The sequence below is a fragment of the Canis aureus genome, chromosome 29 (genome assembly GCF_053574225.1).
Source record: "Canis aureus isolate CA01 chromosome 29, VMU_Caureus_v.1.0, whole genome shotgun sequence".
Taxonomy (NCBI): Eukaryota; Metazoa; Chordata; class Mammalia; order Carnivora; family Canidae; genus Canis; species Canis aureus.
The window spans coordinates 780,878-807,686 of NC_135639.1; the positions used below are offsets into that span (position 1 = coordinate 780,878).

Below are 26,809 nucleotides of genomic sequence, written 5' to 3' on the forward strand. Positions count from 1 at the left end.
AAAGACACGTTTTACTTTTAACTCTTGTGGTACTGTTTCTGCTTTTCTATCTTCACACGGAAACCATCCACGTTTCTGAAACCCGGACCCGCCTCCGCACGGAAGGCTTCCTGCTTCTGTGCTGGCAGCGGTTTCTCTTTCCTTTCTGAGTACGGACAATAGTGTGTGTCCTGCAGCGGACACCCCTGGACGCAAGGAAACGCAGGGACGCTGGCCCCCAGCGCGGACCAGCCGCAGGGCCTGGGAGGCGACGGGCTGTCGTGTCGGGCAAGGCGTCCACGCTGCCCCACCAGCGTCACGCGGCCTGGCTCCCCGGCCCACGCCAACCTCCCAAGGCCTGTCTCACGCGTGCTCCCAGAGTGCCCCCTGCCCCCCGCCCTTGCCAAGGTGTAACGGACACAAAACGCTGGAGAAGCTGGAGGCGTGCCGTGTGACTCGATGCGTGTGTGTCACATAAGCACTGCGTGAGTCAGTGGACGACCACCACCCCCCGGCTACAGACGCTGTCCCCACGATGAGGCCTCCAGAGACCTCTCGGCGACGTTCACGGGCGTGACACCGCGCTGCGCATCACCTCCAGGCCGCTCTGACCCCCAGCCTGGTGGCCCGGCCGGGCTCCCTGCTGGAGCAGCCTCTGCCTTGCTCTCCTTTCTCAGATTTTTCCTGGCTGCCACTCACACACTCCCTGGCTTGTCGAGCTCCAGAGCAGTGCAAATGGTCTGGGGTCGAGAGTCCAGGGGTCCGCGGCAGCAAAGGCACCCGCCGCGGGGGCCCAGGCCTGGGGAGCCCCCCACACCATCCTGCTCCCCTCCCGTCCGGCCTGGCAGCCAGAGGCTCCGACCGGACACAGCCCGGGGACACCGCGGAGCCTTCCCGGAGGATGCCCTCCCTGACAGGAAAGCTGCGTGTGACCCCTCGAGGGGTAATGAGCACACAAGCACCCAGATCCTGTTTCTAAATACCGTGCTCCAATAGAAGAGCCAGGCCCGGGAGAACTGGCTGGCTCCAGGGAGGGGGCAGGGGAAACACGAGATGAGTCAGGAAGCGCTCAAAAAAGCCCGCAGGACGGGCGTGTACACGGGAGCCAGACGGAGGACTCAGCAGCCAAGGCCCGCGTCCTCGACCCCTACCCGCCACGCGTGGGCCTGCACCCGGCACCGGAGAGCACCCCCGAGTCACCCACCAGGAGCAATTCCGGGAGAACCCCAAGCAACACGTGTCGGTGCCCCGGGCGCGGCCTGGTTTACCCACAAGGGTGGGGTGCACGGATGCCCGGACCCCCGCAGGGCAGGGAGGGGACGCGGAGACCTGGCAGGCGCCGCGTTCACTCCTCGGTCTTCCTCCAAAAACCCGTAACCCCAGGCTAATCACGAGAAGGCGCCCGGCAGACCCAAGTACAGGGGCACCCACAGAACGCCCGAGAGGCTCCTCCACGCGTCAGGAACGTGGAAAACAAGAGCGAGAAGCTGCCAGGGTCCCGAGGGGTAGGGGAGGCAGGGCAGGACGCGGGACCGGGTCTGGGGACGGCAGAGGCGCATCTGCGGGAAACCTGGTAAGACCCAGACTGCGGCTCAGCCCACGGCGTTGGGCCACCGAGACTTTCTCAGCTGGGACGGAGGTGCCGGCAGCTCACCTGAAGGGCAGCACGGGGACGCCAGCGTCTTCCCTGCCACCTGGCTGTAAACCTAAACCTCCCAAAACTGATAAGCTGTCTAAAAGGTACCCCAGGAAATGCTGGGGGGGTTTCTCCTATCCTGTCCCCCACCCCCCGCCCTCTGTCAACCACAAGTTAACTCTGTGTCTGAGGCCACTTACGTTCTGTCCAGTTGTTCGGATTTCTTTTTTTTAAGATTTTATTTATTGATTCGTGAGAGACACAGAGAGAGGCAGAGACCCAGGCAGAGGGAGCAGCAGGCTCCATGCAGGGAGCCTGACGCGGGACTCGATCCCGGGACCCCGGGGTCACGGCCTGGGCCACAGGCAGCCGCTCGCCCGCTGAGCCCCCGGGGTGTCCCCCGTTGTTGTGATTTTTAAGGTCCACACAGGGGGGAGATGACATGGCCTCGGCCTGTGATCAGCTCCCGAGCAGACTGCTCCCTGGGGCCGCCCGTGCTGGTGCAGATGGCAAGACTTCCTTTTGTTTACGGCGGAGTAATACCTCGCCGTGGGCACATGTGCGCACACGTGCTTCACCCACCCATCTCTGATGGGCGACGCGGGGTTTGCGTCTTGGCTGTCGTGCACAACGCTGCGGGGAACCCGGGGGTGCACACGTCTTTCCAAATGAGCGCTTTCACATTTTTTGGGAAAAGAATGGGGTTCTTGTTTGAGGTTTTCTTTGGTGGGGGACAGGGCTGTGCTCCCACCCCCACCCAGCGCCCCTCCCTCTGCCTACAGAGTGTGCCCTGAGGATCGGAGGGCGGCTCCCAGCCTTTATCAGAGGACAGGGCGGCGGCAGAATGGAGACGGGCGGGCTGGTCCCCGATGGCACACGGAGCTGCCCAGGCGCGCCCGCCAACTCCCCAAGCTTCCTGCTACGTGTGTGACCGCACGGCAGCCGGTGGCAGCCCGGTCGGAAGGGGACTCTGGGACTCTGCGGCTCGCCCCGCAGCATCCCAACTGACACGGTGTATTTCCCAGGAGATGAGTTAGATTTAAAGATTAGCAGACGTCTCTGTTCTACAGACGTGAGGCGTCTGCGCTCATCAACAGGCGCATTGTTTCCACTGACGGCAGCTCCTCTCCACGCGCAGATCTCGGCGCCTAAATTCATGGGCAGGTTTCACGACCACGGCGGGCGGGACGTCTTGTTTCCTGCCTGTATATATGGGAACGCCGTGGACTCTTACGTATTCATCACCACATGCTTTCATTGCATATCACAGGTTTTCAGTAAATTCGCTTTTCCCCAGATGCATAATCACGTTTGTAAATAATTCTCTCCCCATTCTAATATTTCAGTATTTATAGTTTTTCTTGTTTAATTACTAACTGCAGTAGCTAAAGCTTCTAGAACTATTTAAATAATCGCATTTGTGTCAGGTTTCTTTCCCTTGTCCTTCACTTTAACAGAAATGTTTTATTTACAAGTTTTAAAATAATATTAAGGAAGGACGCCTGGGTGGCTCAGTCTGTGAAGCTTCAGCCTTTGGCTCAGGTCATAATCTCGGGGTCCTGGGATCCAACTCCACGTCGTGGGGCTCCCTGCTCAGCGGGGAGTCTGCTTCTCCCTCTCCCTCCCTGTACTCGTGTGCTCTCTAATAAATACATTAAAATCTTAAAAATAAAATAAATACTATTAAGGAAATACGTGCCTATATCAATCTTATTAACATTAACCACTGTTGGGGATCCCCGGGTGGCTCAACGGTTTGGCGCCTGCCTTCAGCCCAGGGCGTGATCCTGGAGTCCTGGGATCGAGTCCCGCATCGGGCTCCCGGCATGGGGCCTGCTTCTCCCCCTGCCTGGGTCTCTGCCTCTCTCTCTCTCTCTCTGTCTCTCGTGAATAAATAAATACAATCTTTAAAAAAAAAAGTAACCACTGTTTACTCAAAGAGATGTTGAATTTTATCAAATACATTCTCGGCATCTAGACAGATGACCAAAAAAGGAATATTTTCCTATTGACAAATCATTAACAAGCTGAATTATGTGGCCCAGTTTTTCCAAACGCAAACTACACTTACGTGTCTAATACAAATACACTCGACTGTCTGCGTTTGCTGCCGGCCCTCCACGGACCCTTGCACAAAGACGCCCAGGCAGCGTCCGGGGTGCTGACCAGGGCTCTGTGGGCCCCGACGGCTCTTAACCTCCCTGGAGCAGGGAGAGGCCATGCAGGCCTGGAGTGGGCGGTTCCCCGGCAGCCTAGATCCCCCCACCCCCCCCGCCCTGGCACTTCTGCGGGGCAGAGTGTTGATGAGCCCATCACTCCTTTTTCCTCTGATAACAGGACAACTTCACTTTCTCCTCCTCAGTCAGGGGAGCTGTGCAATGTTGCTAGAAATTTATCCATTTTGTTAATTTTTTCAGTTATTTGAACACAGCTGTACCAGTTCATGTCTTGAAACGGACTTAACTTTGACAAGTTCCCTTGGAGAACCAGGGAACGCAGGGCAGGGGGCCAGGCTGCTGAGGCCTCACGGCCCCCTCCCCACGCCCCACGGCCGCCCGGTCAGCCACCGACCTGGGTGGAACGTGGAGGACAGTGGTCTTCTGTCCTACGACCCCACTAAGGACCCAAGTCCCGATCCAGAGACCGAGGGAGGAGGCAGCAGCCACGGACGTGCACACAGAAAACGGGCTGCGCGGCTGGCCTCAGGTCCAGGCCGCGGAGCAACGCCTCGGGCCCAGCCTGCCTCTCACCCTCCAGCCAGAGCCACCTGGGACGCCGAGCTCTGATCCCACACAGCTTACGTGCCGTCCACACCACAGGGTGCACTCCCACACGCTGTAGGTTAAACGTGAAGAATGGAAAGTGCTCTGGGCGTCTTTGGCTTATTCCTTAAGTGGCTTAGGTTTGGAATTAAAATAAATGTTCAAATGTGCACCACTTCACATACACTCTACAAAATAAGCGGTGACATTTCTGCTCAGCACAGAGGCTGTAAAACGGCACCGTGGAAGTGGCTCGCTGGTGTCTGTGCTACGCCGGGCAGAGGAGCTCCCGGGAGCAGGGGCTCCAGCCTGGGCCCGAGGGGGCCCCCATCTCTGGGTCAGCCGCGGCCAGTCCCGTCTCCGCGAGGCTCACCCCGGGCCTCTCCAGGAGGCCTCCCCCGCACAGCTCAGGGCCCACACATGCAGCTCCCACAGCCAGCGTGGGGCCGGGCACACAGCAGGCGCTCGACAAACACTTCCGTGGGCACCAAGTAACCCCAGACGTAGCCGTCTTCAAGTCTAGAGCTCTCAGACCACATGGAAAGTCCCAGCACGGTCAGGAGCTGCAAACACGACCCGAGACCCACGGACATCGCCACACTGCCTTCGTGCCACTGTCATCTCCATCCTCGAGTCCTCGGCCATTTAGAAAACACCCCTGAGGGACACATCCTCCTCCTAACGAGACCAGAGCGTTTGGACCCGGCCTGCACTGCGGGGGCTACTTCACGGCCACCGCTCGGGGGGGCGCACGGAGACAGGTGCTGGGCCACCACGGCCACCACGGCAGCGCTGGGTCAAAGCCTCTCAGACGCGCCCGACACTGCACAGCCCCAGGAGGCGGCCCCGGGCGTCCAGCACCCACCGGGCCCCCGCCGCTCCAGGCCCCAGCGCAGCCTTCCCGGGGAGGATGGCAGCCACGCCGACTTCCCAGGGGGACGGTGGCAGCCGGGGCGAAGTCACACGCAAGGAGAGCGAGAGGGGGCTGCGGCCACCCGGCGGAGGCCAGGCCACGAAGGCCGCGGACGGCGAGCCCCCGCCAGCTGTGCGTGGCCCCGGAGGCAGGTTCCAGGGCCCTTCCTGGCCGCCGCCTGGCCTCACCCTCATGGTGGGGACGGAGACCCCTCCCACGCGCGTGCCTCCCTGACAGGTCCCAAACACACAGGACAAAATCCAGTCTCGGGGCCCCGACCAGGCCGGCCTCAGCAGCAGGCAGAGGGCAACTGGCGCCACCCAAGCGCCAAGGGGAGTCCGGGCGTCGCTCCCCCACCTCCCCGTCACTTCTCCGCGTCCTTTCCCCGGGGCACGCCCACTCCACACTGCAGCTGTCACAGCAGGCCCGAGGAAGAACTGCTCTGGGCTGCAGAGCCACTCAGCACGGCGACCCACAATTACCCTCGGCGAACCTACCGACACGCGCACCTGCTTTCCTGCCCTGCGCCCGCTTGTGTAAACTCACAGGCGTGAACGTGCCTGTGCCTCACTCCTGCGACAGGAAAGCACAGCCACGCTCCCACTCTGACACGCGGAGTCGCCCTGGAAGCGCTGGGACCGCAGCGGCCACGCGGAATCACCGCAGCCACACACGCTCCACTCCGGGACCTCTCTCCAGGGGCCGCATGAGCCCGGGACAGAGGCCAGAGCCGGACCCGTGGGCCAGGCGGGCTACGGGCAGGGGCAGGGCAGGTGCACGGAGACACGGGGGGAGCCCCGTGGTGCTGTGACCCTCGGCTGGCCCCCGGGGCTGGGGACGCTGCTCGCTCTGGCTTCACAGCCTAGACTCTGAACAACACATCAAGCTGCTTTCCAGTCTTGCCCAATTCCCAAATTCAGCCTCTCTTAACCCAAAATAAGAGTCTGGTGAAAGCTTTAAATAGAAAACCATATAGAAATCGAAAGGACAGGGGTCCCATGATCATCTGCACCCACTCCCCCTTCTCCTGGCATCGTGTCCTGGAGCCAGCGCGCCCCACACCCAGCTGGAGCACCAGCCCTCAGAGAAGGGTGCCCTGGTCCACATGGGCCAAGGAGACTCCACCTTCCGAAGCCCCCTCCCCATCTCCGGGGTGCAGCGCCGGCGCCTGGTCATTCCTCCCCACGGCCTGAAGGACCTCCCCCACACTCAGCCACCCGCACCCTGCAGGCCTGCCCCCAGTGCCCTCCATCCTGACCCCCATCCCCTCTGGCCCCTTCTTGTACCTCCTGTCCTCTGCTCCTATGGCTCCTCTGCCTCGGGGCGGGGGGTGGTGTCTCCTCAGGTCCTCCCATGGCCCCTCCTCCCCCGCAGACCCCCTGGGCTCCCACCACTTCTGTGACTCTGGATCTAGTCCAGTTGGCCGTGTCTCCAGATGTGAGCACAGCCACCTGGGGGCTTGCAGTGACGCCCACTAGAAGGGGTCCCAGCTCAGTGTGGCCGGCACCACATATTTAAAACACAACTTCAACTACATATTGTTCCAGTCTGACAACCACTCCTTTGAAAACATTCCAGAAGGTTCTGCTTCATCTCAATGGGCATGGGCAGGGGGCAGTACGAGCGCGAGGAGGAGGTGAGTCCCGGCTGAGCTGAGGCTCAGAAGGAAGGCCAGGAGCCCATGCCACGTGGAAATAAGCAGCCCTGGGGCAGCCTTCTTGGGGCCACCAGGCGGGAACCAGGAAAGGCCACTACCCCACTACACTGCCAACCAGGCCATCTGGGGCCCACGGGCCAAGGAGTGTGCAGTGAAGGACAGAATCGGGGGGTGGGCATCACCAACAGCTCGCTGCCAGGACCCTCCTCCGTCCCAACTCCTCAGACGTGCTTTCCAGAGGCGGGCCTTAACCCCCTCCTACTCCCTCCACGTCACAGTGAGAAGTCAGCCCCGAGTCCATGGTTCCCGGTCTGCCAGCTGCCATCTCTGACTCGGGTTTTCTTCTCAAGGACAGAAGACAAGACAGAGAGGTGACATGGCCAACCTCTAAGGACTTCTCTCTTACAAAGGGAATTCCGAGACCTGTTCCAGGCCCCTGGTCCTGTGGTTTGTGTGTGAGCCCCTGATGACACCGATGCCCGGACCCACACAAAGACTCCCTCTGCAAGGGACACACTGGGCCACTGATGCCAGGTCACAGGCTGTCCTGGGGCCAGGGCAGGAGCCACAGACACAGCAAGAAAAGGGGCCCAAGAATCCTGCATCTCAATAGGTTCCAGGGAGAAGAGGGCCCACCTGACTACCTCAACGGTGGCCCCTGTGGCCCCGAGTCCCAGGCAGACAATGGCTCTGAAGCTGGCTCTGGAGTGACAGCCGCAGACGGCAAGCAGTCTGCTCCTACATGCAAGACTCATGGGTATGGCCTGGGCTGCGTACTGCTGGACCCAGACCTCCAGGGTGGGCTGGCAGAGATGACTCCAGAGGCGGCAGGACAGTCCAGCAGGAGCCTGGGAGGAGGTCAGGATGGGGGGGACCGGCCTACAGGAGAGCGGCCCAGGTACTGCTCCAGGTGCCGCCCTCCCACGTCCCCAGGAACCTGCCCAAGGCTGCCCACCTTCAGGATAAGGGATGAGGAACAAGACATGGGGTCAGGGTAGGGAGGGGCAGACTGGCCACCAGGCTGAGGCCATACTCAGGGGGTAAGAGGTAGAAGGACCAGTGCATCGGGAACAGTCCACTGGCCCGAGGTCAGCAGGACTCCCACGGGGGATGGCGAGCTCCACAGGCTAGACTTACAAATGCAGATGCAAAACATCCAAATCTGTGATTTGTTCTCTCAAGAAAAAAATAGCTGTGACCAGCAAGCAGAGCCAGGAGTTACTGTCCAGTTCCCACAGCCCCCAAACTAGCCCCCAAACCACTGATCCTGTGGCATCAGCGATCCTGATGGGACAGATGGCAGCTGAGGCCCCCAGACCGGCCCAACCATGCCTCCCAGCCTGGATGCGTGCCGAGCGCTCCGCGCATCTGGCCACTGGGAGTATGAGGCGTGTGAGAGCTGGTCCACTGAGGCCCAACCACGGATGTGAGAGCGGTCCCAGATGTGGGAGTTAGCCCATGGACATCCGCAGATGTGAGAGCTGGTTTACTAACACCCAGGGACGGGAGAGCTGGTCCACGGGCGACCACGGGCGGCCACGGGCGTGAGGGCTGGCCACATACGCGAGTGCAAGTGTGTCTACTCCTGCCACTTGTGACATCACATCTCACATCCACTTCAAAAGTCAAAGCTCCCAACCTCACAAGACAGGGCTTCCCAACTGGCTCTCGAGCCCACCAGCCCACCCCATCCGGATAGTGGGCACCAGCCCCATGGGGCCAGCCCGCAGGCCAGAGCTCGCACAGCTCAGCGAAGTGTGGGGAGAAAGGCCCCAGATCAGCCCATGGCTGTATGGCTGCCACGACAGCTGCGAGGAGCGCCCTTCTCCCTCGGGGACACCACCCCCGACCCTCCTATGTGTGGTGGACTAGCCAGTCCCCTGATGAGCACAGGACCCCAACAGATGCGGTGAGGCGTCCACAGCTCTCACGGTCGCCCCGCTGCCCTTGGTGGGGACAGGCTGGGAAGAGTCGGGCTGCCTGGGAAAGGTCTCCTGGCACACAAGCAGGAGGGCCCAGAAGACACGGCAGGAGCAGGAGGGGAGAAGGCACAGGTGCCAAGCTCTGTGGACGCGGGGCCCACAGGGAGCAGCTCCCGCTCCTGCTGAAGACCCCACGCTCAAGACAGAGCAAACCTGCCGGGGCCTCCGCACCTATAGCCCAGGAGCTAGGTGACCTCCCTTTTCCCTCCTTCGAGGCAATTACCTGTGAAAACAAGTCCCAGGCCCCGTCTCCTCTGCACATTTGAGCCCAGAAACAACACCTGAGGCCTGTCACGCTGCTCCTTTCTGGGGCAGAACTCAGAACTGGAGGACCCGGGGTGAGACGCAGACACTTCCCACCCTCGGGGCCCCGGGAAGCCACACAGCCCCCTTTAGGATCGGCACTATGCTCTGTGCCCTTTCTTACCCCGAATGGAAACTGTAACCGTACTGAGCACGAAGGGTCTGAAACCAACGCTCGGCCGACCAGTGCACCAGCAGGTTTGGACTCCGGGTCCGCATAGACGCGGTTCCTTCCGACAAGTACACTGCAGTGTCGTGCATGTATTTTCTGTTTCTCACGGTTCTCTTGACGACACTTTCTTTCCTTAGCTTGGTTTACTGTCAGCACAGTATTTAACACACGACGCACAAACCCTGGTTAACTAAGCCGCTGGTAAGGCTTCCCTCCCAGTCGACGGCACCCGAGCACGGTAAGGTTTGGAGTCAAAATTTATTACGGGGGACTTCCGAGGGGGGGGAGGGTCATGCCCCTAACCCGGGGGTGGTTCAAAGGCCAATAAGTGGAAGTAGTTTATATTAAAACACCCATTTACACACAGACGTGTTAAACTTACACCCAGACACACACACACACACACACACATCTGGTGTCCAACTTGGAGCTATAAAAATTCTAGCTAATGCCATTTTTAAAAAGCTCAAGGAACATACAAATATACTGCATTCCATGGAACCCAGTGGCGAAGAGCGCGACGGCGAGGGACCCGGCTCCCGCCCACCCCGCCCGGAGTGCCCTCTGCACCTCGAGGTTCGTCCTGCCCAAGTCCCAGGAATCAGTCCTCACCCTCTCAGCTTTCTTTTTAAAAAAACCATCTGTTTTCAGACGGCAAACGGCAAGCTGTTAGGAAAGTACACTTTAAGCAGAACCATGATCGCCCTCGACAGCAGCCGGGGGCACTTCGCACACCCCCAGCGGCTGGGCCGGGGAGGATGGCGTGGGCCCCTCGGCGCCTCCAGCACCGCGGCCTGGCAGCAGGACGGGCTCCCCAGGCCCCAGGCCCGGCCCGCCGCGCAGTGGGCACCAGGGGCAGCAGGAGGCCGTCCGGACACCCTTCCTGGCAGGGGCAGGGCGGGTGGGGACGGGCTCAGAAGCCGCGGGGCGGGTCCCCTGCCCAACAGCAGCGAGGGCCCCCAGAGGCGGGGATACACACGGACACCCCCTCCCTGGGTCCAGCACGCCTGACTCCTGGCCCTTCCCAGGAGCCACCTCTTTTTAAAACTTCCTTCTGTGCTTCAACTAGCCCGAGGAGCTGTGTCTCCCTAGAGCCCTGAGGCTGACAAACAAGATACAGCTGTAATCTCGCCCTCATCTTCCACTCCAAACTGTGACATCCCGAGGGCAGGCGATCCCACAGCCCAGGACCTAGGTCAGTAAGGACTGTGTCACCCCCTGCAATGCACTCCTCACCCCTGAGGCCAAGCGGACAGGTCCCGAAGGGCATTTCTTCCCAACCCCACTTCTGAAGACTATTCTAGGTACTTCCTGCTTCTTCCTACTGTCAGTCCGGTGGTGGGAGAGAAGGGAGCCCACGGGAGCAGAAGTCGCAGGCTCCAGGGTGCTAGTGGCCACGGCCCTCTGGCTCTCAGAGCTGCAGACCGGTGCCCAGAGGCGTCAGTGCTCAGAGGAGCATCTGGCTGGAGGCTCACTCGTGCCCAGTTTGCCTTTAATCAAGCAACAAAGAAAGTCAACACATCTGCCCTAAAGGCCACGTCTCCCGGCCCTGGTGCCCGGCATACAGGGGAAGTGCAGTCGTCCGGAGCGAGGACCAAAAGCCACCACCGGGGTGCCCAGCACAGGTGACTCAGAAGGCCACGTCGGCCTGCTTCACAAATGCCGTCTCTGCTCGGGGAAAAGCAGGACAGTGGCTCGGTGTCAACCACAAACACAAAGTGGAAGGCAAAGAATGAGATTCTATCACCAGTTTTTCAAGAAAGGTTTCTGTGGGATTTAATTCTAAACGCGGCCAACACTGAGACCAGAAAAATAGCAGAGAAAAATCAATGAAACCGAAAGGCTGCTCCTTTGAGAAAAATCAACAGAACTGACAACCTTTGGCTGGACTGACACACAGGGAAGACTCAGGTGGCTAAAGTGGGACGGAAAGGGAACATCACTGCCAGCCTGAACCCAGAAGGACTACGGGCAGACCACGGGGGCCGCGGGCCAGGCTGGAAACCCACGTGAAGGACACAAACTAGCAAGAACCAAACCCAAAGAAACAGAAAATCTAAACAGACCAGCAGAAAGACGGGGGATAAATTAAACAAAACAAGTGCCAGACTCGTACTGAAACCCAGAGAACATCCCTGACAGACACCGAAGAGGACCTAAATAAACAGAGGGCTCTCCTGTGGCCTTGGACTGAAGACGCCACGCTAACGGGCCGCGCTTCCCAAAGCGATCCCTACGGACACTCCCGCGGGCGCCTCGGTGGCCCCGGACAGGCTCCTCCCAGGATCCGCGTGCAAGGGGAAGACACCCAGAGCAACCAAGCCCAACAAAGGGCAGGACTCGTGCTTCCTGATTTCAACACTTGCTACAAGGCTACCATCACCAACTCGGTGTGGTCCCCCCACAAGGGCAGACGCAGAGGTCAAGGGAACAGAACCGAGAGAAATCTGCATCTTTATGGCCAATTAATTTCCAACAAATTTCAATTCATTTCCTCCAAGACAATTCGGTGGCAGAAAACAGTCTTTTCAACAAATGGTGCTGAGACAGCCAAGTGTCCGTGGGCAAAAGAACAAACAAGAACCCTTAACTCACACCATATATAAAAATTAACTTGAAATATGAGACGCCTCAGGGCTCAGCGGGTGAGCGTCTGCCTGCGGCTCAGGGCGTGATCCCAGGGTCCTGGATCGAGTCCCGCGTCCGGCTCCCCACAGGGAGCCTGCTTCTCCCTCCGCCTGTGTCTCTGCCTCTCTCTCTGCGTCTCTCATGAATAAATACATAAAATCTTTTATTTTAAATAAATATAAAAATTAACTTGAAACAGACGACAGCTGAAAGTACAGACTTAGAGGAAAAGATCAGGGTAAGTCTCCCTGTAACGTTGGGTTGGGCAGTGGTTTCTCAGATACAACCTGAAGCACAAGAAACCCAAGACAGATAACGTGGCCTTCACCAAAGTTCCAGACGTCTGTGCTTCCAAGGACACCAGCGGGAACAAGACAGGACAACACACAGAACGGGAGAAAGTATTTGCAGGCCTCGCATCTGATAAGAACCCAGGACCTAGAATACATGAAGAAAAACTCAACAATTTAAGAAAAAAATGTTTAGCAGGCAAAGGATGTAAATGAACATGTGTCCGAAGTAGACCTACGGATACCCAGGAAGCGGACGGACAGACAGGCGACGCCGCCAGTCATCGGGCAACGCAAATCAAAACCACTTCACAGCAACGGGGAAGTCAGGATCAGAAAGATGGACACGCGTTTGCAGACATGGAGACCGTGGGGCCCCCGTGTGCGGGGGGCGGGGGGCAACACGGAGCAGCCACTCTGGACGACAGTAAACCTGTTACCACACGGCCCAGGGGGCAGTCCTAGGTCCACGCCCGGCGAGTCAGAAGCGTACATTCACACAAACGTTCCTGGCAACACTACCAGGGACAGCCAGGTGCCCACCAGCGGAGGAGGGGACAGGGGCGGTCCAGCCCCACAGCGGAGCAGCAGCCGAGGAGGAACGGCGCCCTGATGCACCCACAGCGCGGACAAGCCTTGAAGCCACACAAAAAAGACACGTGTTGTCAGATTCCCTCTAGAAAACCTCCAGAAGAGGCAAATTCATAAACACAGAGAGATAAGTGGTTTCCAGCATTTGAGGGTACCCGCTGATGGGTACCAGGATTTCGTAGGGGTGACGAACACGCTCTAGGATTGTGTGACCTTTGTAGACCCCGAACTACACGCTGCAAGAGAGAGTCTCGGGGCAGCTGAACTGTCTCCGTTTTTCAGTAACAAGAGCCACGGTAAACGCAGCCGCGCACGCCGCCAGCTGGAGCGACTCACTCTCCGCCACGGGGCACTGCAACGCATGGCCGCAGCCAGGGTGCCAGGACTGGTGGGAGCCTGCCCTGAGGGAAGACGCAGGGGGACCTGCCCGGCGGCCACGTGCCCTCTAGGCACAAAGGCCAGGACACGCTGCCCCCGTGCGCGTCGCCATCCGTCCCGTGAGGCCGGGGCACTCCTGGCACTCGGCGGCGCAGCGTCCACTTGCACCAGGAGCCCCGAGACGGCAGGAGGCCCGGGCCCGCGCCCCGGAGACCCTCTCCACTCACAGTCACGCCAACTCAGACATGCAAGAAGAGCCTCCTTGGCCTTCCACCAAACGTACAAATGGCTATTTCCTCCGATTTCGGCACCCAGGGCCCTCGTTCCTACTAAAGAGTTTCTGAGGATTCCATGACCACGGGGGCCACCCACCGCCAGTGCCCGGCTGAGGACGCGTGTGCTGCCAGGAGCGACCCCCCGCCCAAGCCTCCTGCCACCCAACCAGAAGAGACTGCAGACTCATCCCATGCGGGGTCCCGCACACCAGCGAGGCTGCCCCAGCCTGGCCCCGCGCGAGTCCCGGGAGCAGGGTGACCCCGACCACGAGTGCGCGGCGGCCAGGACCCGCCTGCGTGTAACTTCGGCACCCGGAGGAGGCCTGTGTGCGACAAGGCAGGGCTGGCCGGGGCTCCCTCCGCGGTGCCCTGCACCCCGGCACACGCCCCCGACGCCCCCGCTGCACAGACCCCGCCTCGGCTCCCCCGCCCTGGGAACTGGACTCGCTCCGTGAAAGCAACCCCGCCGGAGCCAGGGGGATTTACTTTTACAAAATGGTAAAACTTTGGGATCCCTGGGTGGCGCAGCAGTTTAGCGCCTGCCTTTGGCCCAGGGCGCGATCCTGGAGACCCGGGATCGAATCCCACGTCGGGCTCCCGGTGCATGGAGCCTGCTTCTCCCTCTGCCTGTGTCTCTGCCTCTCTCTCTCACTGTGTGCCTATCATAAATAAATAAAAAAATTTTTTAAAAATGGTAAAACTTTGTTTCTCGTCCCAAGTGGAGATTCCTAACGCAGCAATTCCCATAAAACACTGCAATCGTTCTTTGGTCGGTCTGTGCCGCTGGCTTGTCAGGCGATTCAAAGCGTCGCACGGGGTCTGCGCAAAGCGTGGCAGGAAGCCTTTGGGTCACTCTACCTGATTTTTTCATTACAGAAAACTAGAAGTACCCAGGCTCTCAGCCGGCAGCTTTCTCCCGGAACCCAAATCTCTAAGGCCCCTCGTACACTTTCCTGCCACGGAGAACAGACACGGGAAGCACACTCCTCGGTGCCCTCCCACCTGCCATCCCGTCCGTGAGGACCTCGGGGCACCCCCCCCCCGGGGCACCGACCCTCGCCACCGCCTCGCTCTCCAGCCCGCCCCGAGCACCCCCCCTTCCCCTTCCGGACTGACTCACTTATCAGCAGTGAAAACCCAAACGGGGCGCGGCAGCCCCGATGGCCCGGGTACCCGGACTCAAGGCCACACCTGGGGGTGACAGTGCACCCACACCTTGCTGGCCGCGGGAGTGGGGTCATTGGCCACAGCCCCCGTGGCCCGAAGGAGCAGGGGCTCAAAGGCCCTCCGAGCCATGCCACCCCTCGGCCCACAGTGCCTGGCTTCCGCCATCCACGGGCCCCGCCGGGCCTGCTGACCACACCGCCCACGCCAGCCGCACGGCTTCCCACGCGGGCTCGGCCCCCCATTTCCTGCCTCCGCTCCTGCTTGGCAGTGGCCCTGGAGGCCACCTCTTGCCCACTTCTCCAGCCAGCTCCCAGGCCCCACGGACTTCAGGTCCTGACCCCAGCCATTCGCCCAAGAGGCGGTCTGTGGGCCCAGGGCCCAGGGCACGTATTTCTGGGCATCCTAGGCCCCCTGGAGTCCACCTCCTGCCACACCGGCAGCTGGAGGCCTGGAGTGTGAGCCGCGAGCCGGGCTGCCCCGCAGGAGGCCCCTCGGCCCTGAGAGCGCGCTGTGCGTCCCCGCAGCAGGACAGAGCAGGAGCCCCCCTTCGGGCAGTGAGGCCTCGACCACGCGCGGGTGCCACAGACGATGAACCCTGGCTCCTGCCTGCTGGCTCCTGCGGCCCTGCACCCCACACCCCAGCACACCAACCTGAAATGCTCCTCCCCCAACCCAGGCCCCCTCCCAGGCCCCCTCCGGCCTCCTCACCTCAGCCCGAGGACACTCCCTTCTCTGCTGGCCCGTCACCTGCTGCCCTCTTCTCCTACAGTCCCTCATGCCTCAGATGAGACATGGTAGCTGCTTCCCACAGGGGTGGGAAATGGGGGCAGGGAAGGCAGCACACGGGGCCACAGGGACCGCCCCCGGGGGACCCCAAGACCTCCAGCGCTCAGCCACCTGCCCAGCCAATTCAAGGAACTGCCCACAGAGGCGGGCAGGGCGAGTGTACTGCTGGGAGCACTGGTGTGGGGGAGCCGGGGTGCTCCCTGGTGCTCCCTGCCAAGGTTCCAGCCCCTGGACAAGGGCCCAGCTCTGGGGAGACACTCACTAAGCCCAAGGCCACCGGAACCACGCTAGTAACAGCCCCTAAAAATGAGCTCTCTGGGCCCTCATCGCCCACACACCTGCAAGCCCAGCTGAGGCTGAACCGGGGCAACTCAGCAGAACCACCCACAACCGGGAGCCCAGACCTCCTGGCCCCAGAGCTCCTCTCCAATAGCACCAAGCGCCTGGGCGGACAGGGCCCAGGGGCTTCAGAAACTTCAGCAAGACCCCACCTGGCCCAGTGACCGTCCTGGCCAGTCCTCGGATCGGCCACTGGGGCCCGGCCTTGGTGGCCCCGGTTGGTCAGTTCCTGCCACTCTGCACACTCTGCTCACAGCATCAGCAAGCACGACCCCCTCCCACCTGGACAGCGTGCACGGCGCGAGCTGCCTCAATGCAGCGCTGAGGGCGGTGACGGCGTTACAGCAAAAACAGGAAGTTGCAAAAGATCTGAAAAACCGTAAGTGATGAAGGAGAAAAAAGCAAAACAGGCGTCCCCACAGATCTGTCTGCCACTTGGACACATGTCATTCTTAACAGAATGACTCCATCTTGACATAATCCCAAATCACCCCAAATCACAACTCAACAAACGAGGAGCATGCTCTGCACGCAGGTGCTGGGCCACCACCCGCTGAAGCGGACGAAGCCAGCGCCCGCCGGTGCACCCCAACGAAGCCTGGACCCGGAACTGGTACAGGCCCCAAGAGGGTCTGGAGGGCACCCAAGGCAAACCGGGACGGGTGGCTCTGTCCACTCAGCTCCTCCGTGGGCACCTCTCAGTGCAGCGGCCCCCCGGGCTCTGCACAAAGAGGCCTCAACATGGTTTTAAGAGCACTGACCCTTCACCCCAAATCTCAGCTCAGGCTCCACCAGCAAGTCAGAGCTCACCCGAGCCCAACCCTCTACCGGGTCGTCTTCTGGGGCCACCGACAGCTCAGAGCTGGGGTCGGGCAGCTGCTTCCCACAGGGGTCCTCAGGACCACCCCCCCCATCTGCTCTGCGGGCCTAGGCAGAATCCCAGGACTAGTGCGAGTGTGGCCAAAGGAAGCTCCAGGCCCATGCGGATCCTGGTGCAGACGAGCCGCAGGGACCTGAGCACGGGGCGGGCGCGTCCCCACGCAAGGATGGCCAGGCCCCTCCCGCGGGCCAGCATTCTAGTGCAACTTCGGGAACAGCTGCCGACTCCCTGAACCGTCCACCTGAGAGAGTCCTTGCTGACCAGCTGGGTGCACCGTGGAACAGCGTCCCCTCACCAGCAGGACTATAAAAGATCCCAGACCCCCAGGAGATAAAGGTACACGGGGGGCGGGGGGGGGGCAGACACCCAGAGGCTGGGAGACAGGAACTCACCTGCCAGAGGCACTCCCTGCCCCTCACTGCGGGTGGTGTCCTCCATGCCCGGGCAGTGGAGGGGAGGCTGCAGATGCCACCGCTGCTCAGCTCCCCAAGACTAATACCACCAGACTGATTGTTGAGCCACGACTCCGTGCCATCCCCCCATGGCGGGGGGGGGGGGGGGGGGGGGGGCAGGCTGTGGGGCAGAGGCTAAGTCCCAGGAGCCAAGCCCCAGTGCACCTGTCCTTGCCCCTGCCTCACCTGCATAACTACACTGGAGGGCACGACGCTATCACAGGTACCTGCCATCCAGGCAAACTGGGCCCCTCTAGGGAGGTCCCAGCATCCGGTGTGCCTGCCCCAAGGGGGTGAGCAGAAGTGCAAGAGCCCCAGAGGAGCCGCTCCCAGTCAACAGCCTGCCGAGTACCATTACCATCATAATCACGGTACCCACAAGACCACTGCAGCCGCCTATTTTTAAAGCCAGGGGCCAGAAAGTGCACAGGCCATCTCCACCACACCTGCAGTGGCCGACCCACACGGAGAGCCTCAGCCCCACGCGGCCAGGGCACGTGGAATGGTGCAGCTGCTTGGAACAGGTGGGCACTGCCCACAAAACCAGTGTCCGCTGACCACGCGACCAGAGGCGGAGACGATCGCTCACGCAGCTCAAATCAGAAACTACATCACATCCATCAACCGGGGAGCGGACACGCTGCAGGGCGCACACCTTCCGGAACCCACTTGACCCTAAGAAGGCACAGAACTGCTGAGACAAACAGCTACGCGGGCAGGACACTGATGCCAGGCCCAAGGACCACAGGCCGTGCGGTTCCACCACACAAGGTGGGTGCTGGGGGCGAAGTTCTGGAGACAGGACGCAGAGCCGTGGCACCGAGGGCTGCCGTGGGCAGGGGGCACCTGCTGTAAAATGAGCGTGGGGAGAGTCACACAACTGTCAGCGCTGCCCTAAGTCACTGAGCCGCACGCTTGCGCGGGGTGAGCCGTGCGACACACAACTGTCCCTCAACAAAAGCGCAGAGAGGACAGGCTGGCGCCCAGAGCCTTGTCACCGCGCCCGCAGGGGCCCCACCGCACTCCCACAGCCCTGGAGGGCACACCTGGCCTTGACACACCCGGGGTCCGGCCACCTTCCGATTCCCTCCAGCCCTGACTGCTCCGCCCTCCACCCCCCCCAGAAGAACCCCAAATTCCACCCCGCAGCGGCTGTCCTGAGGCCCACACCCCTCAACACCACAGACGGTGACGACAGCCACGTGCGCACGAAAGCACAAAGCTGAGGGATTCAGGTGGGGAAGGGGGAGGGCGGGACAGCACGGCACGGAGCTGGTCACAGCACGCTGTCCCCAGAAGGGACGGTAAGCAGCAGGAGGCCAAAGGGACCCTGGGGACAGAGCAGCTGCAGAAGCACGCCCTGTGCAGACCACGGAGGACCGACCTGCCACGGGGGCTTGGTGGGGAAGGGGGTCGGGAAGGCGAGTGGGGAGTGAAGGGACAGCTACACGCATCCCGGACACCTGGCGGGGAGCCCGCAGGCCGAGGGCTAGAGCCCGGGCAGCCACCCCAAGGCCGCCCCACAGCCCGACACAGGAGCCTGCGTCCAGGGGACCGCGATGGACCAACCCGGCGTCCCCGGCGCTGCTCAGCCCTGGACGCGGTAAGGACGCCTTGGCTGGGCAGGAGGGGACGAGGTCTTGGGAGGAAGGCGCGGCAGGATCGCCGGCAGCCCCAGCACCCCCCAGGAAGCCAGGGCTGCTGCCCCCCTCCACGGGCGCCGCGGCCCGTGCCAGATGGCATGCCCGCCTCCTGACGCACCGAGCAAACAAGGGTGAGCCGGCACGGCCCTGGCGCGGGTGATAAACAGCACACTGCAGCCTCCACACCTTCCCGTCCCCCGTGTCCCTGCGGACTCCGCCACGTGGCCTCGCGCTCGCACGGAGGCAGGATCCCTCCCCCGAGACCCAGGCCGGGCCATGCCGCCCTCGCCCTCGTAAACCTCAGGGTCCTAGGGTAACAGCGATGGCTCAGGGGCCTGGGAGGGGGGCGGAGACGGCAGGTGCCTGAGCCCAGGCCCACAAGGCTGAACCAGAGCCAGGCCCGGACTCCGCCACGGGGAAGAGGGGCCCCCGCCTCCAGGAAGCAGTCCTGGACTCCGCTCCCGCGCACGCAGCGGAGAGAGGGCAGGGCCCGATGGGAGGCCCGGGGCCAGGCTCGGGCCCAGAGGCGGGGTGGGCCGGGGTGCAGGCGGATGCACCTCGGGGCAGGTCGGTCAGGGCAGGAACTCTGGGAAAGCCACCCCCACACCAGCACGTTTGGCTCAAACAGGTGAGGGGGTGTGGCCCTAGTCCCCACGTCCCAACCAAGCCCGAACCCCAAAGAAGGGCCCTAGGCCCCCGTCAGAGCTCAGGAGGGAGAAGACAAGGGGCCTGAGGCCACAACAACCCCCCAGCGGGTCAAGATTCAAGTAACAGGTGACCCCAAGGCCACCCTCCTGGGGCGGGGCTGACTATTCCCCAGGGAAGACCAGCCCAGAGCGCTTCCCTGGAACTTCGTCACCTCATCCCCTGCCCCATGTGCCGGGGCACATCGTCAGCCCGGAACAGCCCTGCTGTGTGAGGGCAGCAAGAGCAGCCCCCAGCAGAGCCCCGGGCACCCCCGAGCCGCCCCCGGGGGCCGGACCAGCTCCCACGTCGTCGGGCCACTCGCCGGCGCTGGACCCACGGGTGGGCAGCGCGCCTCGGCACACAGCACCACCCGGCCCGGCCTGCTTGGGGCAGGTCCAGGCGGATGCTCCAGGGCCTCTTCCGTCTCCCAAAACACACCCGTGCGCCCAAACTGCAGATGTGAACAGTGCAGGCCCCCCCTCCATTCCCACGGCCAGAGCCCGGCAGAGGCGGGCACAGGGAGCAGAGCCTGCGAGGGGCAAGCCCTAAACACAGCCCCGCGCGTGCAGCCCGGCCCGTCTGCACCCACAGCAGGCCGCCCCAACCCCTGCCCCAGGTTGGCGCAACCATCACACAGTCATCTTCCTGGACTAACGTCCTCACCCACTGAAAAGGCCCCTTTCACACTGGCTCCATTTTCACTGCAGCTGGACGCGCCGCTGCTCTAGCCTCATCCATGGCTTAAGGTCAAACCCCAAAGGCTTCCCCATCGGTGGCTCTGTCAGGACGCACACGACTGTGTGCGCTCACCCACCGCCCACGCCGGCACCCAGACCAGCTCTGCACCTGCCCTACGGAAGTCCTCCGTATCGGGACACCTCTCAGGTTCCAACACACACAGAGTAGGGGGCCCTGGGAAGGGGACCGAGGCCTCGAGCCGGTAGGCCAGCTGCCACCCCGCGTGTCTAGGGAGCAGGTCGAGGCTGGACAATTCCAAACGCCCTAATTAATGAGGCAGCAACAGAAGAGAGAAGTCCCAGGCACTTTATGTTCAGCTGAGGAACATCTCTGCCCCTCTCTTCCCCAGCCCCCACGACCACCCTCCTCGAGCTCACGCATGTTGGAAGGGCCCCGGGAGGCACGGGGGCAGCAGGGCTGCATCCCAACAAACACCGACAAATGGTGACCAACACACTGCCCAGACGTCCCCTGCCCTCCTGGCCCTGTGCTGACCCCCCACCTGCTGGACCCCGTTCCTAGACACAGCCCGCCTCCCAACAGGAGACCCTCCTGCCGTCCACCACGCCCCCACCTGCAGGGGCTGACTCGGAGATGGTCAGCATTCAAGGGACCAGCACTCCGCTGTGCCTTAGCAAGCCCCCCTCCAGCTGCTTCATCGCCCCCCACCCAGGTCAGACAGGGGGCTCCCCTAAGGGCGATCCGCCAGGAGGCAGGCCTGGGCCCAACTTCTGTAACTTCCAAACTAGACCCAATGTGTCACGGAATCACACCCAGACAGGCCTCTTCCCCTCAAAACCTGCAGACCGCCGGAGACTGACCCAGGGCAGCGCTAGCCCCATCCCTGCTCCCACTCCGCGGAGGGCACCTTGTCTGCGTATGACAGTGTGTGTGATGCAGGGACCTGTCCGGTGATGGCCCACGAGTGTAACGTCTCCGGGTCATCCAGGCCAAGAGGTGGTGGATGCAGATGCATCTCGGTACAAACACCCAGCAAGCCCACCTGCAGCGCTCACCTCACTAGATTCAAAGCACGCAAAATATTTAACGCTTTGAATGGAAGACGTGCCTCCCCGTGTGGTGGAAAGCCTCTCTCAGCAGCTCTAGAGCTGACGGAGACAGGAAACGCTGAGCACGCCCGTGTGGGCAGAGGACACCGCGTGCTCAGAGGCTGCCGGACAGCGATGAGACCCAGCCGTCGGCAGGAGGGACGGGAGGCCTGCACAGCCTGCACGCAGGCGCTCGGCGTGTCGAGTCCCAGTCCCAGACCACGTCCAAGGCCGGCACGACACGCCGTTTGTCCAGAGTGAGAGGAGGTACACGGGGCACGGATGCGGTTTCCGGAGCAGAAGCAGCAGCACCAGAGCCACTCCGGGCTCTGGACCACCGTGCGGTGGGATGCTACCACCGGGGGAACGGGTCCACGTCTAGAGGCCCCCACGTTGGCAAACAGACCAAATTCTTAGGGAGAAAGTAACCTGAGACCTCAGGTCAGAGGCAGCAATGCAAACAATACCCACATGTATTGAGCCACCTCTAGCCTTGAGCTCTCCTGGGGGGCTCGGGAGCTGCAGAGTATGCAGGGGGCCCGCTGGGAGGCCCTGCCCTCCAGCCCCCACCCTGCACCTAGCACACACAGCCTGCGTTCGGGGGCTGCAGAGACGGTGCACGACCCATCGGGCAGCCCGGCACTTTGAGGGAAACTCTCCACCACGTCCCTGCACCGGCCTTGAGCCCCGGGCTTTCCCAAGCCACAGCAGGAGTCACTGAGCCGCTCCCACTGCGCTACGGGCCGAGTCCTGGGCCTGGGTCTCCTTCCTGCCCCCTGGGCATCTGCACGGATACGGTCCTTCGAGGCCTGAGTCCAGACCATCCCCAAGGGGGTGAGTGTGGCCAGAGAAAGGCAGCTGGTGCTGGGAGGTGGGGGTGAGGAGGAGAGCCCAAAGCAGGGGTGTCCACACAGCCCAGGAAAAACCCTTTAAAGAAAGAGGACAAGGCCAGGAAGATGGGAAGCAACCAGAACACCGGAACGCGTCTAACAGAAGGTAAAATCGTGCAGACGCTGGGCAGTAGCGGGCAGTGCCTCCAAAGGTGGGGCACAGAGTCGCCAAGGACCTACCAGTTCCCCTCCGAGGCATGTGCCTGGGAGAAATGAGGACGGGGCACAGAAATGCTCAGAGCAGCACCGTCCGCAACAGCCAAAATGTGGAAACTGCCCCAACGTCCACCAGCTGACGGACGGATCAACAGACTACGCTGAGTCCACAGGGGGACGGGGCTCGGGCAGAGGAAGGGACGAAGCACCAGCACCCGCCACGTGGTACTCGGGTACTTCACGCCCGGTGAGGGAAGCCAGATACAAAAGGCCACATGTGCGACTCCAGTTACGTGAAACACCCAGAATAAGGGAGGTCCTGGGGGCAGGAAGTCGCCTGGTGACCACCCGGGGCTGGGGGCTCGGGGAGGGGGCCGCTACGGCACCTCTCGTTTCAGCACACAACAGGCTCTAAAATGGGCCATGGTGACAGCTGCCCAAGTCTGCAAACACAGTGAAAACCACGGGCTCGTGACACGTGGAGGGGCGACACGTAAGACACCAGAATGATGTGTCCTCGAAGCCATCACCAAAGTCCTTGAAACACTAGACTGATCCACGGCATCAGAGGCCACCCGGAGCACGTGAGGACAGGCACGACAGCAGCCCCTGGGCTCCAGGTCCCCGTGGACTCCCTCCACCAAGCCCGTGTGACCCGGAGCTAGACAGGGCCCGGGAGGAGAGGGGGCAAGACAACGGGTACACGTGGCCCGCACGCAGCGCCAGCTGGGAACGTGCCCTTTCAGGCTGGGATGGGAACAAGGGCGAGGAGGGCCACGCAGAGGGACAGGAGAGACAAGAGAAACAGGGCTGGGCGGGCGGGGCCCAGGGGCACCTGCTGCCGGGAAGGCCCTGGCGACTGCAGCCAGCTCAGCTCTGCAGGGCTCCTGCGCGAGGTTCCGCAAGCCCCGGGGAGAGGGCCCAGCCGTTGACCCAGCAAAAAGGGAAACCAGCTCAAAAGTGACACAACTCTGAATATGCGCAGGACGAGCCCACAGGCAGATCCCCAAGGGCAAGCCCTGCTCAGAACCCTGCCCTCGGCCAAGTGCCTTTCCCAAGCAACAGCCCTGCGGCACGGCACGGGTGGGCCCCGCACGGGTGGGCCCAGCTCGGAAACCGCAGGGCAGGAATTCACCTTCTGAGTTCGCTTCCAGCAACAATGTAAAGAAGCAAACGCTAGAAATCCAGCCATCTGAAGCAAAACAATTAGGGGTGCAGGCCTGGCCACCCCTTTCCAGGAGCATGTGTAGTGACACCCGGAGGCTAACTGGGGACCACAGAAGAGCTGCAGGGCTCTCCTGACGCAATCTGGCCGCGGCCGTGAGCCCGGAAAAGCTGCCCCCAGGCCCCAGCCGGGGAGACTTGCGTGCACAGAGCCACCAGCGAGGACGGAGGGCCTGGGAGTCACGCCCAGGAGGCCTGGCTGGGTCTGCGGGTCACAGCCATGCTCATGATAACACTACGGTCTCCTCCCCACCCCCCCCACCCCCCCACCCCCCCACCCCCGCCTCCGTGTCCCGAGGGACCAGGAGCTCTCCGGAGGGCCGTGACGTGGGATGGCATCACCGTCCTGACAGCTAACGTGCCGCCGCCGGGTCTGCACGTCTCCCGGACTCTAACTTTCCGATGTGGCGAACGCTGATAGTTGCAACCTATGGGACCAAGAACTGTCCAGGGTCCCCCACGACTCTCCATAACAGAAGGGTGGACAGTGTGGGAACCGCCGAAGGGCAGCCGTTCCCACACCCTCAGGGGTATCACCGCAGGGGAGGAGTAACCCGAGGGCCCTTGGGGAGGGCCACCGCGCCAGCCAGTGGGGCGGACACGAGCCAGGGGCACTGGTGAGAAAAGAGCAGCCTGCCGGACGCCTCTTGACAGTGTCACCTCCAGATGGGGGCAGGTAATAAGGGGGGGCGGAGAGCTCCAGAAGCCCAGGTGCGTCACCTACCTCCCGCGTCCCTCCCGGCAGGCCATGCCTGGGTCTCACCCAGACGCCCCTCCCCACGGTGACAAAGCCAGGCAAGAAGCGTTCCTCCCCAGGCCTTGCCACCTTCTCAAGAGTGTGTCCCTCAGCACGGGCACACGTCGTGCGGACAGTCGCCGGGCGGCTCTGAAACCTCCCATACACCAAGGAATCCACTCGCCCTTCACTCGGCGCCGCAGGTCTTGCCACCGGGCTTCCCTGCCTCAGGCACCAGGACACCCCAGCCACAGCCCGGCTGACGCCCACCCCTGCCGCTCTCCAGGCCTCAAGGGAGGACGGCTGCCCCCTCCAGGCCGAACTCCACCGGCCCAGAAACCTGCAGGTTGGGCGGCTACCCCTCCACTGGCCTTCAAATCCAAAGACGTCCCGCAAGTTTAACCTGCGTACCGTTTACCAAAACAAATGTTCCTTCCAGGTGTAAACAGAACGCAAAACTCCATACAGCCTTTAAGAAAAATGAAAATTCAGGAAGAACACGTTGGCAAACAAAAGTAAATTCAGTTATCCGTTTTAACGTCAGCGGAGAGAAGCGTGCATGTACGACCGAAACACAACAAAAACGCCAGAACTCAGAATCAAAGATTACTGGAAAGAATGTTTGCACAGCAGAATTCTTTTCCCTCTGAGACTAAAATGCCCCACCATGCTTAATTTTCCTGACATTTCTGAGGCTTTGAAGCCTCAGCTAACGGATCTGAATCATCTGAGCAAAAACCATGTTATAGTGGCATGTTACTGGAAAGCCGAGAATAGAACGCTAAATATACAGACACACACCCATACAGGGCACTTTTGTAGAAAAACGATCAAACGAGAAACTAGATAAAGTTGTCCGGGGGAAACAGCGGGGAGGGGCGGCGGGGGGGGACACGGTTTGTCTCCGGCAGGGAAGCAGAATACACGGACGGACGCCTGGAAGTTAAAATAAGAAAAACACAAAAATAGCGCCCACTTTTTGTCGAGGAAGGCGAGCCGAGCCCCTACGTGACCTCGGCTCACTGAGACGCTTCACCCGTGCCTGCTGCCGGCAAGGGAAGGCTCGGCAGGACGCCAGAACCTTCTCCGGGAATCCAAGTCATGCTTGCACCGGTGGCCGGGCCCACACCCACCGCGCACCTCGCGAGGCCGCCACAGGCTCCATCTGTGCCATCGCCCTCTCCTCCCGAACGAGCGTGCCACTTGGAGCTGCATTCTGCTCTATTTGGGTTGGCAGTGCGAGCGCCAACAGCGGGGTGGCACCGCGGCGCTCGGCGAACTAGGTCAGCCCGGGCCTGCCTCGGGGGCCGCTCCCCGGCTTGCAGGCCGGCCGGGCCGGCGGGGGAGGCCCCCGGGCTGGAGGCAGAGGCCCCGGCGGTCACATCCCTTGTCCGGCCTTGAACGGCTTCCCGGCATCTTTCTCTTTATAAACAGGCGGCAGAGAGTCCTCCAGGGCTTCCCACGGCCGCCCTCGCTGACAACTAGATACTAAGTTGCAAGGTGAAGCCGCAGCCGCGCAGCCCCGCAGCCCCGCAGCCCCGCAGCCCACCCGCGGGGCCGGCCCGGGGTCCTCGGCGGGGATCGGGGATCGGGGATCGGGGATCGGGGCCCGGGCGGGCGGGGGGCGGGATGGGAACCGAGGCCGGGGCCTGCGCTCCGGGGCTGCGCCCGGGGTCGGGGTTCAGCCTGTGCAGCCGGAGGCCGGCGGCGGGCCCCGGGAGTCCAAGGTTCGGGCGGGCGGGCCGGGGGCAGGGCCTCGGGATTCGGGGCCCCCGGGGCAGCCAAGGGGCTTCGGTCCACGCCCGGGGGCTCAGAGGCTCGGGCTGCGGACGGGCGCCGGGTCCCGGGTCGCGGGCTCGCGGGGCGGGGTCGCGGGGTCGCGGGGTCGCGGGGTCCCGGGGTCGCGGGGTCGCGGGGTCGGGGTCGCACTTACGTCGTCGAACAGCGAGCCCACGTTGGCCGTGACCAGCAGCACCGCGGTGCCCGGGGCGGCCGCCTTCCCCGCCATCGCGGCCTGGGCGGGCGGCGGGCGCTCGCGCGGGGCCGGCCGGGGTCTCCGCGGGCCGCGGCGTCAGCTGCGCCGGGGGGCGGCCCCGGGGCGCATCGCGGGCTCGGCGGGTCGGGCCGGGCCTGGCCGGGGTCCGGCCGCGCGCGCACTCGCTCGCCCTCGCTGCTCCGCGGCCCCGCGCCCGTCGCTCTCTGCCCGCGCCTCACCGCGGCCCGCGCGCAGCCATTAGGGTCGCCGCCGCCGAAGTTCCCGCAGCCGCCGCCGCCGCCGCTGCCGCCGAGGCGAGTCCCGCCCGGAGCCGGGGGGCGGGGCGTGCGCGGGGCGGAGCGGGGCGTGCGCGGGGCGGGGCGTGCGTGCGCGGGGCGGGGCCTCGCCCGGGGGGCGGGGCCTGCGGTGGGCGGGGCTGCGCGGCCACCGCCCTCCCGTCGGCCCCCGGCCGCCCCGCCCCGCCCGGCGGCGCGCTGTCTCCGCCCCCCGCACTCCTGTGA

At 62.6% G+C, this 26,809-nt stretch overlaps 1 protein-coding gene across 3 annotated transcripts in view; it reads right to left on the reverse strand.

The window, feature by feature from the left end:
* The window catches only part of INPP5A (inositol polyphosphate-5-phosphatase A), a 157,622-nt gene extending 131,257 nt beyond the window's left edge, over positions 1-26,365 (reverse strand). The window contains exon 1 of one of the 3 annotated variants that reach the window (XM_077877118.1): positions 26,247-26,365. In XM_077877118.1, the coding sequence (XP_077733244.1) occupies positions 26,247-26,321 (75 nt within the window). In that variant the 5' untranslated portion in view covers positions 26,322-26,365. Of the gene's footprint in view, positions 1-25,453; positions 25,544-26,246 lie in introns of those variants that run through there. The other 2 variants (XM_077877120.1, XM_077877121.1) reach the window with 2 other exon arrangements.
* Positions 26,366-26,809: the final 444 nt, after the last annotated feature.